The sequence below is a fragment of the Caretta caretta genome, chromosome 5 (assembly GCF_965140235.1).
Source record: "Caretta caretta isolate rCarCar2 chromosome 5, rCarCar1.hap1, whole genome shotgun sequence".
Classification (NCBI taxonomy): Eukaryota; Metazoa; Chordata; order Testudines; family Cheloniidae; genus Caretta; species Caretta caretta.
The window spans coordinates 102,547,683-102,562,785 of NC_134210.1; the positions used below are offsets into that span (position 1 = coordinate 102,547,683).

At 40.6% G+C, this 15,103-nt stretch overlaps 1 protein-coding gene across 4 annotated transcripts in view; it reads left to right on the forward strand.

Annotated features, from left to right (window-relative positions):
- SMARCA2 (SWI/SNF related BAF chromatin remodeling complex subunit ATPase 2) overlaps window positions 1-15,103 on the forward strand; it is a 187,193-nt gene that overhangs the window by 143,719 nt on the left and 28,371 nt on the right. For 3 of the 4 annotated variants that reach the window (XM_048849469.2, XM_048849471.2, XM_048849470.2), the window contains exon 29: window positions 10,484-10,701. In XM_048849469.2, coding sequence (XP_048705426.1) covers window positions 10,484-10,701 — 218 coding nt within the window. Of the gene's footprint in view, window positions 1-8,589; window positions 8,686-10,483; window positions 10,702-15,103 lie in introns of those variants that run through there. The other variant, XM_048849472.2, reaches the window with a different exon arrangement.

A 15,103-nucleotide genomic window follows, 5' to 3' on the forward strand; every position in this document is an offset into this window, starting at 1 on the left:
TTCAAAGCAAAATGCTTCAGCGTTAATACTGAAAAGTTATTTAAACTTTCAGTACACTAATAAAGTTGTTGTGAACTTTTATGTACACACAAGACAAATTTAGGAGCCTAAAATTAGATTTTAACCCATATTTAGGCACCTGTTGGTGGAATTTTCAAAAGCAAAACAACCCAAAAAACAAACCAAAAAACCCCCAAACACAACATAGAAGCACAAGTCCTATTGTCTTGAAACTGCTAAACCTGATGGTAGAGTATAGCCTGGGTGAAGTATTTCAGCTTTCTTGACTTCTAAAAGTTCAGCATACTTGAAGAAGATGATGTGGGTTACAGATATAGCTTATGCATTTGCTTACCAATATTGTCTTTGTAAAGGGGGAAAAAACCCTCAAACTCTTTCCTCCCCACCTACCATAGTTTTTGGAAGGAGATTTCTTAAGCAATTCCGTGATCTGGGATGTCTTTGCTCAATTTAGCTTATCCACAAAAGGGTGGGGTCAGCAGTAGAAGCAAGAAAAGCCTAGGTTCATCCATCAAAACTTTGCTTGTGATAGAATTAAAGCAATATTGTGTTAATTTACTCCCAGCAAAATCAGTCTTACTTAGTCATTGCAGGATGCCATTCAACAATAAAGGCAACCTAGGTGAATTTCAGTTAAAATAATCCTTTCAATCCTTATATGAACTTTAGAAGTTTATTCATAGTACTAGGCAACAGCATATTTTATGTGTGTTGTGTTGTCTGGCTGTGCCTGGAATATGGTGACTTTCTGAGGTCACTACTCCCCTCATTTGATGTATTAATATAGTGCCATATATGTAAATAGAATTTTCCAAACACTTAAGACAAGGGCACTGCCCCAAGGAGTTAACGAATTCAGAAATATACAAACAATTACATTAAGCACAGAAAAGGGTGCAGACATCATCTGGGAGAACAAGTAACAGAAGTGGATTTTAAAGAGAAGAGAGCCATTTGGCACATAAGAAGCTGGAGGTGTCATTATATGGCATAGAGGACAACATGAACAAAGACATAAATGGAGAGGGGAAGTAGAAAGGGCCTATAGGGGAAAGAGTGGAGGTATAGGCATTGGGAAAGCCGCACTGGGCTTGGAAGATAAGACGTGATATAAACTTGATGTGGAAAAACAGGGTGGTCTTATATTTTGGCATAGGGCGTTCCCATAGCTAGGAAACTAGCTCCTCTTCCCCTGCCACCTCTTCCAAATTGGTAATGTGAGTTCTGTTTTCTGAAGAAATAACTTCTTGTTCAGTACCTTCATGCCTGATGCTGGCATTTGTCATGCTGTTTTTGAATAAGTGTTTTAAAACCATTGTCCAAGTGCTTAGTATCTCTGTGCCAGTATTCAGATTAGCAGCTGTGTTAGTCTGTATCCGCAAAAAGAAAAGGAGTACTTGTGCCACCTTAGAAGTGAGCTGTAGCTCACGAAAGCTTATGCTGAAATTTGTTAGTCTCTAAGGTGCCACAAGTACTCCTTTTCTTCTATGCCAGTAGGTGGTGCAATACATGGATAAGTTTCAGAGTAGCAGCCATGTCAGTCTGTATTAGCAAAAAGAAAAGGAGTACTTGTGGCACCTTAGAGACTAACAAATTGATTTGAGCATAAGCTTTCGTGAGCTACAGCTCACTTCATCGGATGCATTAAGTGGAAAATACAGTGGGGAGATTTATATACATAGAGAACATGAAACAATGGTTGTTACCATACACACTGTAACGAGAGTGATCACTTAAGGTGAGCTATTACCAGAAGGAGAGCGGGGGGGACCTTTTGTAGTGATAATCAAGGTGGACCATTTCCAGCGGTTGATAAGAATGTCTGAGGAACAGTGGGGGGTGGGATGAATATGGGCAAATAGTTTTACTTTGTGTAATGACCCATCCACTCCCAGTCTCTATTCAAGCCTAAGTTAATTGTATCCAGTTTGCAAATTAATTCCAATTCAGTAGTCTCTCGTTGGAGTCTGTTTTTGAAGTTTTTTTGTTGAAGAATTGCAACTTTTAGGTCTGTAATTGAATGACCAGAGAGATTGAAGTGTTCTCCAACTGGTTTTTGAATGTTATAATTCTGACGTCTGATTTGTGTCCATTTATTCTTTTACATAGAGACTGTCCAGTTTGACCAATGTACATGGCAGAGGGGCATTGCTGGCACACGATGGCATATATCACATTGGTAGATGTGCAGGTGAATGAGCCTCTGATAGTGTGGCTGACGTTATTAGGCCCTATGATGGTGTCCCCTGAATAGATATGTTGACACAGTTGGCAACGGGCTTTGTTGCAAGGATAGGTTCCTGGGTTAGTGGTCCTGTTGTGTGGTTGTTGGTGAGTATTTGCTTCAGGTTGGGGGGCTGTCTGTAAGCAAGGACTGGCCTGTCTCCCAAGATCTGTGAGAGTGATGGATCATCCTTCAGGATAGGCTGAAGATCCTTGATGATGCATTGGAGAGGTTTTAGTTGGGGGCTGAAGGTGATGGCTAGTGGCGTTCTGTTATTTTCTTTGTTGAGCCTGTCCTGAAGTAGGTGACTTCTGGGTACTCTTCTGGCTCTGTCAGTCTGTTTCTTCACTTCAGCAGGTGGGTATTATAGTTGTAAGAATGCTTGATAGAGATCTTGTAGGTGTTTCTGTGTCTGAGGGGTTGGAGCAAATGCGGTTGTATCGTAGAGCTTGGCTGTAGACAATGGCTTGTGTGGTGGGGTCTGGATGAAAGCTGGAGGCATGTAGGTAGGAATAGCGGTCAGTAGGTTTCCGGTATAGGGTGGTTTTTATGTGACCATCACTTATTAGCACCGTAGTGTCCAGGAAGTGGATCTCTTGTGTGGACTGCTCCAGGCTGAGGTTGATGGTGGGATGGAAATTGTTGAAATCATGGTGGAATTCCTCAAGGGCTTCTTTTCCGTGGGTCCAGATGATGAAGATGTCATCAATGTAGCACAAATAGAGTAGGGGCATTAGGGGACGAGAGCTGAGGAAGCGTTGTTCTAAGTCAGCCATAAAAATGTTGGCATACTGTGGGGCCATGTGGGTACCCATAGCAGTGCCGCTGATTTGAAGGTATACATTGTCCCCAAATGTGAAATAGTTATGGGTGAGGACAAAGTCACAAAGTTCAGGCACCAGGTTTGCCGTGACATTATCGGGGATACTGTTCCTGATGGCTTGTAGTCCATCTTTGTGTGGAATGTTGGTGTAGAGGGCTTCTACATCCATAGTAGCCAGGATGGTGTTTTCAGGAAGATCACCGATGGATTGTAGTTTCCTCAGGAAGTCAGTGGTGTCTCGAAGGTAGCTGGGAGTGCTGGTAGCGTGGAGCCTGAGGAGGTAGTCTACATAGCCAGACAATCCAGCTGTCAGGGTGCCAATGCCTGAGATGATGGGGCGTCCAGTATTTCCAGGTTTATGGATCTTGGGTAGCAGATAGAATACCCCAGGTCGGGGTTCCAAGAGTGTGTCTGTGCGGATTTGTTCTTGTGCTTTTTCAGGGAGTTTCTTGAGCAAATGCTGTAGTTTCTTTTGGTAACCCTCAGAGGGATTAGAGGGTAATGGCTTGTAGAAAGTGGTGTTGGAGAGCTGCCTAGCAGCCTCTTGTTCATATTCCGACCTATTCATGATGATGACAGTACCTCCTTTGTCAGCCTTTTTGATTATGATGTTAGAGTTGTTTCTGAGGCTGTGGATGCCATTGTGTTCTACACAGCTGAGGTTATGAGGCAAGTGATGCTGCTTTTCCACAATTTCAGCCCGTGCACGTCAGCGGAAGCACTCTATGTAGAAGTCCAGTCTGTCGATTCGACCTTCAGGAGGAGTCCACCTAGAATCCTTCTTTTTGTAGTCTTGGTAGGAAGGTCTCTGTGGGTTAGTATGTTGTTCAGAGGTGTGTTGGAAGTATTCCTTCATGTGCCAGCAATGCCCCTCTGCCATGTACATTGGTCAAACTGGACAGTCTCTACGTAAAAGAATAAATGGACACAAATCAGACGTCAAGAATTATAGCATTCAAAAACCAGTTGGAGAACACTTCAATCTCTCTGGTCACTCAATTACAGACGTAAAAGTTGCAACAAAAAAACTTCAAAAACAAACTCCAACGAGAGACTGCTGAATTGGAATTAATTTGCAAACTGGATACAATTAACTTAGGCTTGAATAGAGACTGGGAGTGGATGGGTCATTACACAAAGTAAAACTATTTCCCCATGTTTATTCCCCCCCCCCCTCCTCAGATGTTCTTGTCAACCGCTGGCAATGGCCCACCTTGATTATCACTACAAAAGCTCCCCCCCTCCCCCCCCCCTGCTCCCCTGCTGGTAATAGCTCACCTTAAGTGATCACTCTCTTGTTACAATGCGTATGGTAACACCCATTGTTTCATGTTCTCTATGTATATAAATCTCCCCACTGTATTTTCCACTGAATGCATCCGATGAAGTGAGCCGTAGCTCACGAAAGCTTATGCTCAAATCAATTTGTTAGTCTTTAAGGTGCCACAAGTACTCCTTTTCTTTTTACATGGATAAGGCATTCTCTGCTTTTATGAAGGGTTTACCCTTTAACTCAGACAGTTTTAAGATCCTACCTACCTCTTTTATATTATCTGATTATTGATGTATACTTTAAATATCTATTTTGGGTACTTTCTCTGAAACACTCTTCTGATTGATGTTTCATTTACTGTCAGAATATACCAAAGTATATAATCCATGAATAGCTGATTTTTATGGATGGTATACCCTTTTATTTTGTTTTAAAATATTATAAATTAGAAAACTTAATAAGAAAAAACAGGGGAAGCCCGTGAAGGGTTTCAAGTGGGATATTTTCCCATTAATATCCCACTTTCTTGTTGAACAGTCACGTCTTCAGTTTTCTCTAAGTCCCAATTCAAAACCCTAGAATTTCTTATTAATTGAAACATAGGATCATATCAGATTTCTGATGGGCCTCTGAAAAGTTTTAATTTTGGGGCTTTATTTAAAATGGTGTTCTATGAAGAGTTTCTCTAGTGTGCCTTGTCAGTCAACTAACACTCCGGGGGGGGGTCTGTGTCCTGGCCAGCAATGGTTTACCTTGGATTAGATTGTCCTCTTAGTACCCCAGCTTACTTCCTGGCATCCTAGAGGTTGTTGGGATTATTAACAAAACCACACACAAACAAATGAGAAAAGAAGCTTTTAATGGGGTGGAAGAAAAAAAAATACCTTAAGCAGCACATTAAGACCACAGCAGAAGAGGAATCTCTAGGACCAGTCAATCATTGGCATATCGATATTTGGAAGGAAGGGTTTCCCTGTGCTTCCAGGCTAGATTTTTGGTTTTGGCCTGAGGACCTGACAGTTTTTCTGTTTTGCCTGTCCTTTGGTAAACCTTCAGTGAAGCAACAAGGAGCCTGGTGTGGCACCTTAAAGACTAACAGATTTATTTGGGCATAAGCTTTTGTGGGTAAAAAAACCCGGGTTTTTTACCCACAAAAGTCTCTGCCCAAATAAATCTGTTAGTCTCTAAGGTGCCATTGGACTCCTTGTTGTTTTTGTGCATACAGACTAACACGGTTACCCCTCTGATACTTGGCACCTTCAGTGAAAATATTTAACTGGACAACTGACGTTCTAGCATAGCAGCAGGATTTCTTTATGTGGTTTTAAGAGATGTCGGGCACTGTGTCTGGAGGGAAAGGAGCCAACTATAGCAGCATTCCTGGCAGAGACTGGTTAGGGTTAAGAGTAAATGAGAGTGGGACATTAGAAGAGATACTGTTCCCTGCAGTTTTCTCATGTAATCCCAAAAAGGCTGCCTGATGATCAGTGTGTTCAGCATTATCAGAGAGTCTTATCACAGTGGTATTTAGCCATGACTGAAGTAGACTTTTGAAGGTTCTCACCATTTCAGATTAGGGTCATGTGTTTTTGTGCCACTTAATTTTCTAGTACCTGTGCCTAATGGTGATCTCAGAGCAAAGGAAGTTACTATGTATCTTGGTCCATGACAAATCTCCTATGAGGTAGTGTCCTTTAATGATGAGAGAAAGGGATTGGAAGTCAAGCTACTGAGTTTCATACTCAACTCTGCCTTTGATTCACTGTGTGATTTCAGTCAAGTTACCTGATCTGTGCTTGACCTAAAATGAGTCTAACCACTACCTAAAATTACTGCTCTAAGTTTTAATTAATTTGTATGGTGCTTTGAGAGCCTTTCATGAATGGTGCTATGTAAATACAAAATATTTGGTATTGTCATTACCCACTTTGTTATAAGATACAACTTTTTAATTTGTTTAATGTAATATTTTTGATAAGTCTCCCTATGGTGTGTGTTTGTTTTTTAAATTCTGATTTTGCCTGATGGGTGCATCTTGTTATAGCAGGATTCCCTTGAATATTATGGAGGTGACCTAAGGAAGGCGTCAGGACTATATATGTTACTGGCTGTTGGTGCCATAAGACTTAAGTGAAAGCGTGCACCCGTTTTTCTCAGCACACTTCACATGTTCAAATTTTCCAGACTCTCAACTAAGTGAATGTTGAGGATACATCTATAATGTTCATAGTGTCCAAAGGGATGAAACAAAATGTAAACTAGTTTGACCTTCCATATTTTGCTTGTAGGCCATTTGTGGGGGCAGGCCCACTCTTCTAGCACTCACATCTCACAGTGTTTTCTGAAGGCAACCAGACAGAAGTATCTGGCCAAACTTTCCATAAAGGACAATTTTAAGTTTTTTCCCTTTCATTCACTTTCAACATCCACAACATCATATCTCCTTAGAATTCTGGTGCCTGAGCAGTCTCAGGGTCTTGGCTCCCTAACAAGGAAATGTTTCTTGCCTTAGTATAATAAGTATGCAGTGAACCGATATACTTCAGAAATGCACCGCCTGCTGTAATAAGTACATGGTTAATAACAGTGAAAGGTTTTTCCTCGGTATGAGCCCAGCTGCTGAGGTCCTCACAATTTCTATTGGCTTCGTTGAGAATTAAGAGCGCCCTGTGCCTTTCAGGAGGTGCTCAGCTCTTTGCAGCGTTGGGATCTACATGAGCTTGGTGCAGCTTTCTTTTACGATAATAGGGTCCAAGCTTAATTGTAGTCACACATCTCGTTTTCTTTAGGCAAGGAAAGTGTTAAACTCTTATTTGTACACTATTTTCCTGACTCCCTTTCTACTTAACTCACTAATCCAGAGGCAGTTGAGCATGGGAGATGTCTTTGTGCTGTGTCTTGCACTCTTGCGCAACACGTCATCAGTCAGAAACTGGGGATTTGCTTCTGGGATTTGTTTCATTACCGTGCTGGTAAAGGTTTGGAAGGGCATTCTGTTTGGTGTGGCACTCTAGCCCTGTGTAGTAAGGTTTTTTAGCACAGAACTCAGTCAGCTGCACTGGTTTAATCAATCTGTCCTCATTCATATATAATATATATTTTAAAAGATTATAATATCTCTGATATTTGACTTACGTGTAGTTGTATTCAACTTTTTGGGCAGCATAAATCATAATTTTAGCTTTGAATTTTACTGTATAATCCAAGATACTAATTTACCATTTGTAAATTAAAGTTAGCTGTCACTTGTATGTTAACGACAGTATTTGACTGTTCTGAGTGTAACACTGGTTTCCTGGTGCCTGCACTGCAGCTTGAAATTAAGGGAAAGAGTGTCTGAATTTACATGTCTTTGCACATGATTTTGAGAACTAATTTTAATAACATATGTCTATACATTAGTACTGAAGTAATTTTTTAATATTCATTTGCAGACTTGTGATGTACTGGCTATTAATTTGCTGTCATTTGTCTGCTAATCACAGATTTACAGCGCATAAGAGCAAATGTCAGCTGGCTTATTTGTGTGTTTATTTTTTGGTTTTGATGGGATTGAAAATGTATCTTTAAATATACTGAAATGTTCTTTTTAACGTTACCGTTTATATCGGCCCGTAAAAAGTAACAGTAGATACATTTGCGCCTTTAATTGTTGCTCAGGGTAAGTGAGGTATGTGGAGGCTCTGGGATGGACGTAGTGCTTTTGTTTGGGGGGTTTTAAGAGAGGGCAGAGGGGGGGAAGGATTGGCAAGCAAAGTCCTGTTCTAGAAGCAAAATATTCATTTTTAACAAATGCCCATTTTCTAAAGCAAATTAAATTAGAATATTTACCTTGTTTTTTTTTTTTTAATTCAGAGTAGTTTTCATAGTAATCTGTCTCAATAACCTGAACCTATCTGTTCATAAAAGAACAATAAAATTGCATTGTGTATTAAGTACAGTTTTAAAATGCACATTGTTTTTAAATTATATATGAAATTGTTCAGTTAGCATTTTAATTATTACGAGAATCAATAACTGCCCAGCTAAAAATCTATTTGGATGCCTGGAATAATAAGGGAAAATATGATAAGTAGTTGTCAATATTAAAGCAGGCTGAAGGAAGAAGGCTTCGGGCCTTGTAGCAGGTAGAATGAAACAGCAGATTTGAGTATCCACAATTCTTTCAGTATTAAATTTTCAGTAAAATAAAATTACTTGTATATGAAAACATAGCCTTTCCCCAGCTCTCTTTTTTTTCCTGATCAGCTGATGAAGAGACTAGCAGCTCGCTGCTTTGCTGGCTTGTTAATTTTATCCCCACTAACTGTGATTTCCGATAGCCGGCCTGCTGATAGTGGTAAGGTAAATATCCTTTTTCATTGCCGTCTTGAAGATTCAGTAGAACTACATCACAGGCATGTGTAGGTGTGTAACACATCAAAAGCCGGTGTTCTCCGTATTTCTGTGTGCAACTGAGTGCTTAAGGAGAGCAATAACATTAACTGTTGACAGCCTTGCATGCTGTATTTATTATTAGCATTTCTAGCTTCCAAGATTTACGGAGAAATTTCCTTTTCGTAATCTTCGCTAGATGCAGTGGTATATAGTGGGTGTCCTGCTTTAGCCAAATGAATATTAATGAATTTGTGTGCAGATTTTTTTTCCTTCCTTTTTCTTCCTAACTCATCAGATCAAGCCTCCTTCATAATGGTTATCTGAACGCTGTGGAAGCATGATGGAAATTGTCTTTTGATTATTAAGGCCTAGTTTCAGGCTGTCCCTCAGGATTCTGTGTTCATGTTTGTTCTATGGATTTGCACATCGGAGGATGCATAGGAAACAGATTTTGAAATCCCACTGGCGTTTTTAACATGCCAGGTTGTTTTGTGTTGTGCACCAGGTTTTGTTCACAAAACGTTTTTCAAGATACATTGTACACAAGTGAAAGAAATTATGTCTGGGCTGTAATCACTTTTTTAATATTGATTGTTATACTCACATGATCATAAATATTAGCCATGTTTGGTGCTGTGGAAAAATGAAGGTAATTGCCTTATGATTAGAGCTCTTTCAGCTACAAGAAAGAATTGATTAGCATTTGCATGTACTCAAGGCAATATTGAGAGGCAAGAGAGACAAATATCAACATCAGTTACGTTCTGAGAGAGCATTAATCCTAAAGCCTAATTTTAAGATTTTGAATATTTTTTGTAGTCTCTTTATACTTTCTTACTAATTTCAGTTTTCTTATAACCGATTTATGTTTAGATATTTTGGAGTTATTTTCCCGCTCCCCCTCTCCATTGGGGGTTTGTTTTCTGGGGGCTTTTGAGTTTTTTTCAAAAGCAAAAAAAAGTTCAGCTTGTTTTGTCACATGGATCTGTCAGTATATGAGCAGGTTCTCTTTATACCTGATTTGTTTTTGTAGACACTTTATTATCTCTCTGCATAGTGCTGCTGGCTCTGGTTAAAAGCACACATTTGCAGGTAATTGGAACTAGTGTTTATTGTTTGTGACTGTTCTTTTGTTTTTCTTTTTCCATGCCATGATACAAGTGCTCTTTACTATAAAACATCATATTGTCACCGCTTCTGCCTCCTCACTTGTTATTATACTGAATGAAAATTACACAACATTTTAGAGGTGGTTTTAATTCTTAGGAGATTTGTAAATTAATTTGAAAATTCTTTTGGAAGTGAAGGCTGAATCTAGTATGCTCCTACTTAAAAAGAATGTATAGAAAAAGCTGTGTTACTTTCTTACATTGATACCTAATGTGGACTGTCCTGTCTGCAAACACTCGCATTAAAATCTTTTTTAGAACATAACTGTTACTAAAACAAAGAAATTAATGCATGTTTTGCTGTGTACTTACTCGCGTAGTGGCATAGGCCCTCAGATATGGACTTGTAACTTGCAAGATGGAACTGAGGGTTCAGTTTAATATGAATCCATCTGTGGTAAAGGTGTTTTTATAATTACTTTTAAGTTTAATGTTTTATTGATTGCCACTCACGGATTTTTCTGTTGAACTCTTGTTTATAAATACACTTATTGTGTTGAGTTGTCTACATCTGACTGGTCTTTTAAAATGTGATTTATTTTCTTTGCATCTTTGGTTTTTTTTAAATATAATTTTTCTGAATCCATGATTGACAGGCAATCGAAGACGGCAATTTGGAAGAAATGGAAGAGGAAGTCCGTCTTAAAAAACGAAAGAGACGAAGAAATGTGGATAAGGATTCTGGCAAAGAAGATGGAGAGAAGGCAAAGAAGAGGAGAGGCAGACCTCCTGCAGAAAAATTGTCACCCAACCCACCAAAACTGACAAAACAGATGAACGCCATTATCGATACTGTGATAAACTATAAGGACAGGTGAGCTCTTAATTTTGTAGATTCGTTCTTTGTTGTTTCCCAGTCTTTTTAGGGTTGCTGACAAACCATTTCTAGGATTTCAATAGTGTGTTGTTTTTTAACTGTAAATAAAAATGATCTGACTTTGGGGCTGGTCTTCCATGTACATAACTTCCATTGGTACACACTGGGACTTGTTGAGAATTTTATTTACAAGAGAGGCATATAATCTCTTTGTTTGGAAATTCCACTGCCCTGTACAAGAGAAGTATTTCTTAGTACAATGTGCTCCATTAACCAGAGGTAGATAATCCCAGCAAAACCGCAGGGGTTTGTTTGTTTGTTTGTTTGTTTAATAATCAAATAGCACAAACCAGATACAAAATATTTTCATTTTCTATACTCCATTTGCATCCCTGACCGTCTCCCTTCTCTTAATTTTTGTTTCTCTCTTCAGTCCTAACTTCTTGACTCCTACCCGAAGCCAGGGGGTCTAAAGAAGAGTCTTCCTGATGGCTCAGACTATTCCTTTAGCCTAATGGAGCCTCTTGCCTTAATGATTTAGATATAAATCTTTCCAACACATGGCTACTGTTTTATTAGTACAGGTTCTCATGTTGGCACTTAAAACCATTCTCCAAACTCTTTAGGGATGGAATGAGGAGCACTTGAACTGACAAAGAATATGCTGTAGAAATATTATATGGTACTATAACCAACCATCAGTGAGCTTGAAGCTAGCTTCTCATTATAAGCTAGTATTCAGTATGCCATCTCTGTTAACTGCCGCAAATAACTAAAGCCCTGAAATTTCACATAACACCTCCTCCTAAGATAAGAATCACTTTTTATTCAGATTTTCAAACTAGCTTTGCCTACAGATTCCAGATTTGTATTTGTTATTTTCTTTTATATAGTGTTTTTGCAGTGAAATTACAAAGGTTTATAATAGAAATAGCTTTTTAATATAAACCGCATGCTAAAATAGGAAGAAGAGGTTAACAAAGAGTAATTGGAGCAGGGATATGAATAGAAGGCACAGAAAGGCAGAAGAGCCCTAAGGCAAAGAGGAAGTGGTTTTTTTTTCTGTTTCCTATGTCTGGTTTTGGCTGAGAATTGGAAAACCAGCGATCTTGCTATATTGCTTAAAGAACCTGTGTGTTAGACAGTGTCTGTCTGAGGAAGTTGTACCAATATTTAACCAAAGGTTTTGCGATTTGGTTAAATAAGTGCAGCCCTCTTGTGTAGATGCTCTGATTTCGATTTTAATGCTTTGTATCAATTTATCTTAAATCTGTAAGGAATTTAACTTAAACTATAGCAATATAAAGCACTGTCAAACTTATTTAAGAGGGCTAGATTCACAAAGGGGACTTCAACTCACTGTTGCAGTGCCTAGTATTTTGGTTCCCTGCCGCCTAATGTAATCCACAGCCCTGAGTTAGGCACTCAGCCACCCTGTTCAATGCCTGGGGAGAGTTAGGCACCTTGGAATTGGATACACAAAAACCAGCATGTTGAGCAGGGAGCTACCTACACTAGCCAATAAGAAACGCTGAGGAAAGGGCTATGAGCTAAACCCTGTCTTCGAAGGGAGTTAGGGGCCTATCTCCACTTGGGATTCACAGCCATGAATCCTCTTCTGGAGCTAAGTGTAAGCCCTTTCTCAGAAAAAATGAAGGAAATCCCACCACTGCACTTATAACCTTTAGCCCAGTGACTAGCTTACTCACCCAGTGTGTGGGAAACTCAGGTTCAGTCCCTCCTCTGCCTGAAATGTATTTTGAATACCTATCTCTTATCTTACAGGGCTATGGGATATTCTTGAGTGAATCTCTCCTGTTGAAGCCATTCCACTTTGTATTCAATAGTGGGCCAGAGAGTGACTCTCTAGCCTAGTTATTGGGGCAGTCCCCTCAGTTATGGAAGACAAAAGTTCAAGTCCAATGATTCTTTAATTATTTATCTGCAGTGGAACAGCTTCAACAGGAAAGATTGAGAGAAACCCATCCCAGAATATCCCATAGCCCTCTGATGTGGGCTGTCTGACCACTCTCTGGTTCCAAGATGGGATCAATTGAACACCATACCACCAACTTTGGTACCACGTGGGGGGGTGACCACTGAGTCCGGTACTGACAACATTAGCACTGGCACAGGCTTCTCCATGCCATTTGCATTCCAGGCCTCATTGGACTTGCTCTGCCTCTCTTCCTGATGCTCCAATAATTCAGGAGCATTCAGCTGCTTTGGCTTTTCTGCTGAGTCCTCCTGGACTGGTCACAGAATTCTCTCTGTCATCAGCACCATCTTCCACACTGTCTAAACTTTGAGTGCAGAATTGAAGACAGCCACCTCCTCAGTACCAAAGGGCCTGTCTGCACATGTAATACCTTTGGTACCAACGATGATTTTGGTGCAGACCACATCTGTGGGATCAGTGCCAGCAGCAGCTTTGATGTAGAGGTCTGTTCTGGTGCTGAATGGGAGTGCGATGCCCCTTCCAGTACTCAGGGTGTCATCCTGGGCACCAGTACAACCTGCCTATTGGCTTTTCAGTGAGTCTGGACATTTGCTTGCTCCTTCTGTTTTGGCAGCTTCATTGCCACTGGACAACTTGGAAGGTTTTTCAAGCTTGGGGACATCTTTCCCCTCCATCGGTTTTGAGGGACTGCTCTTCAGTCATTGAGACATCCTGGGTATCACCACCAATACAGAGATTAGCACTGCTCCCACAGAAGGGATAGAGGCTCTTGGCCCAGTGCTTATGGGCCATCAATGCCATATCCTTATTCTCACTGGCCTCCTTGGAACCACTGGAATGTTCCTTGATCTGCAAAGTCCCAGTCCTGAGCCCAATCCTGAGGTGCTTGGCCTCAGCCTTGGGCATTCAGGCCAAGTTTGTGTGAGAGAATAAATTGGTAGACATTCTCCAGTCCTCTGCTTCTGGGAGAGTAACTTTCCCTATAATGAAGCACCTTTGGAACCTACAAAGACTTTTTGGCATACCCCAGCTTCCTTACTACTCACAGCAAAACATAATGATAAACAGGATTATGTCCCAATGTAGCGTTTTGAGAGCTTCTACTCACATCCAGTCCCAAACTCTCCCGTGGTAACAGTAACAAATGAGAGATTGTCAGGGAAGGTACAAGTCCATTCCTAAGGACAAACAGTCTAAGAGGCTGGATTTGTTGGGGAGAAAAATGTATTCAGTTTTGTCATTACAAATGCTTATTGTGAATCAGCAGGTTCTGTTAGCCTCCCAATTTACAAAATCATATTTAGATATGACCAAATTTGTGGATAACTTGCTTCAATCCTTCAATGAAGAGTTTAAGGCATTCATTGCAGAAGGCCGTCTTGTGGCCAAGATGCCATTGCAATCAGCACTGAATGTGATGGACTCATCTTCCAAAGTTATGGCCTCCACTAGTACAGTAAGAGCCTCATAGTTGCAGAACTCTGGCATAGCTCCTAAAGTCCAGTGGATTATAAAGGACTTACCATTCCATGGTCAGTTTTTATTTAATGACAAAGCTCATGAGATATTACACTCATTTATGGACTGCTGGGCCACTAAAACCTCATTGGGGGTTTACACCTCAACAATAAATGACATCTCTTTTGGAGATCAGCAACAGTACCATTCCCACTGTACTTTTGACAGTCATCCTAGCCTGCTGAGCAGCAAGACTTCCCCAGGAAGGAACGTAAGTCACAGAAGAGAAGGCCTTCTCGGTCCAATTTTAAACAGCCTGCCTGTCCTTTGGCCAAGCAGCCAGTTTGATGGGCAGATCTAGAGCAGCATTCCACTTGTGAACCTCCTGGCCATATCTCCACCTTTTGGGGACAGGCTGTGCTTGGAAAATGATAACCTCAGACAAGTGGGTCCTAAGCACTGTGGGATCAGGTCATGTCATTCAATTTCTGTCTCTCTCTCCTTTCCACCCTCCTACTCTGTCCCTTCTCAGGGACCTCTCTCACAAGTCACCGCTCCTCCAACAGGTCCAGACTCTGCAGGCTTCGGGAGCTGTAGAGGATGTTCCCCTGCAGCATCAAGAAAACAGATTCTACTCACAGTATTTCTTGACCCCCACAAATCAAAGGGAAGTGTGAGGCCTCAATCATCAAGGTCTCAACAAGCACATCAGATACATGGCATTCCAGGTGATTACCCTAGCTGCTGTTCTTTCTGCTTTGAATCACAATGACTGGTTCAGATCAGAACTGTACTTACTGATGTCTTCAGAATATGTTGAGGAGCACATCTGAGAACAGAACAAGAAGCTTCCCTTCGTATCAATCTCCAGGAACTTTGAGCCATTTTTGCCAACCCTACCACTTCAGTGTATTCTGTGAACAAATGGGGAAGAGCCCACTTCAACCAGCTTTGTCAGGAGGCAATAAAATGTTGGCAGTA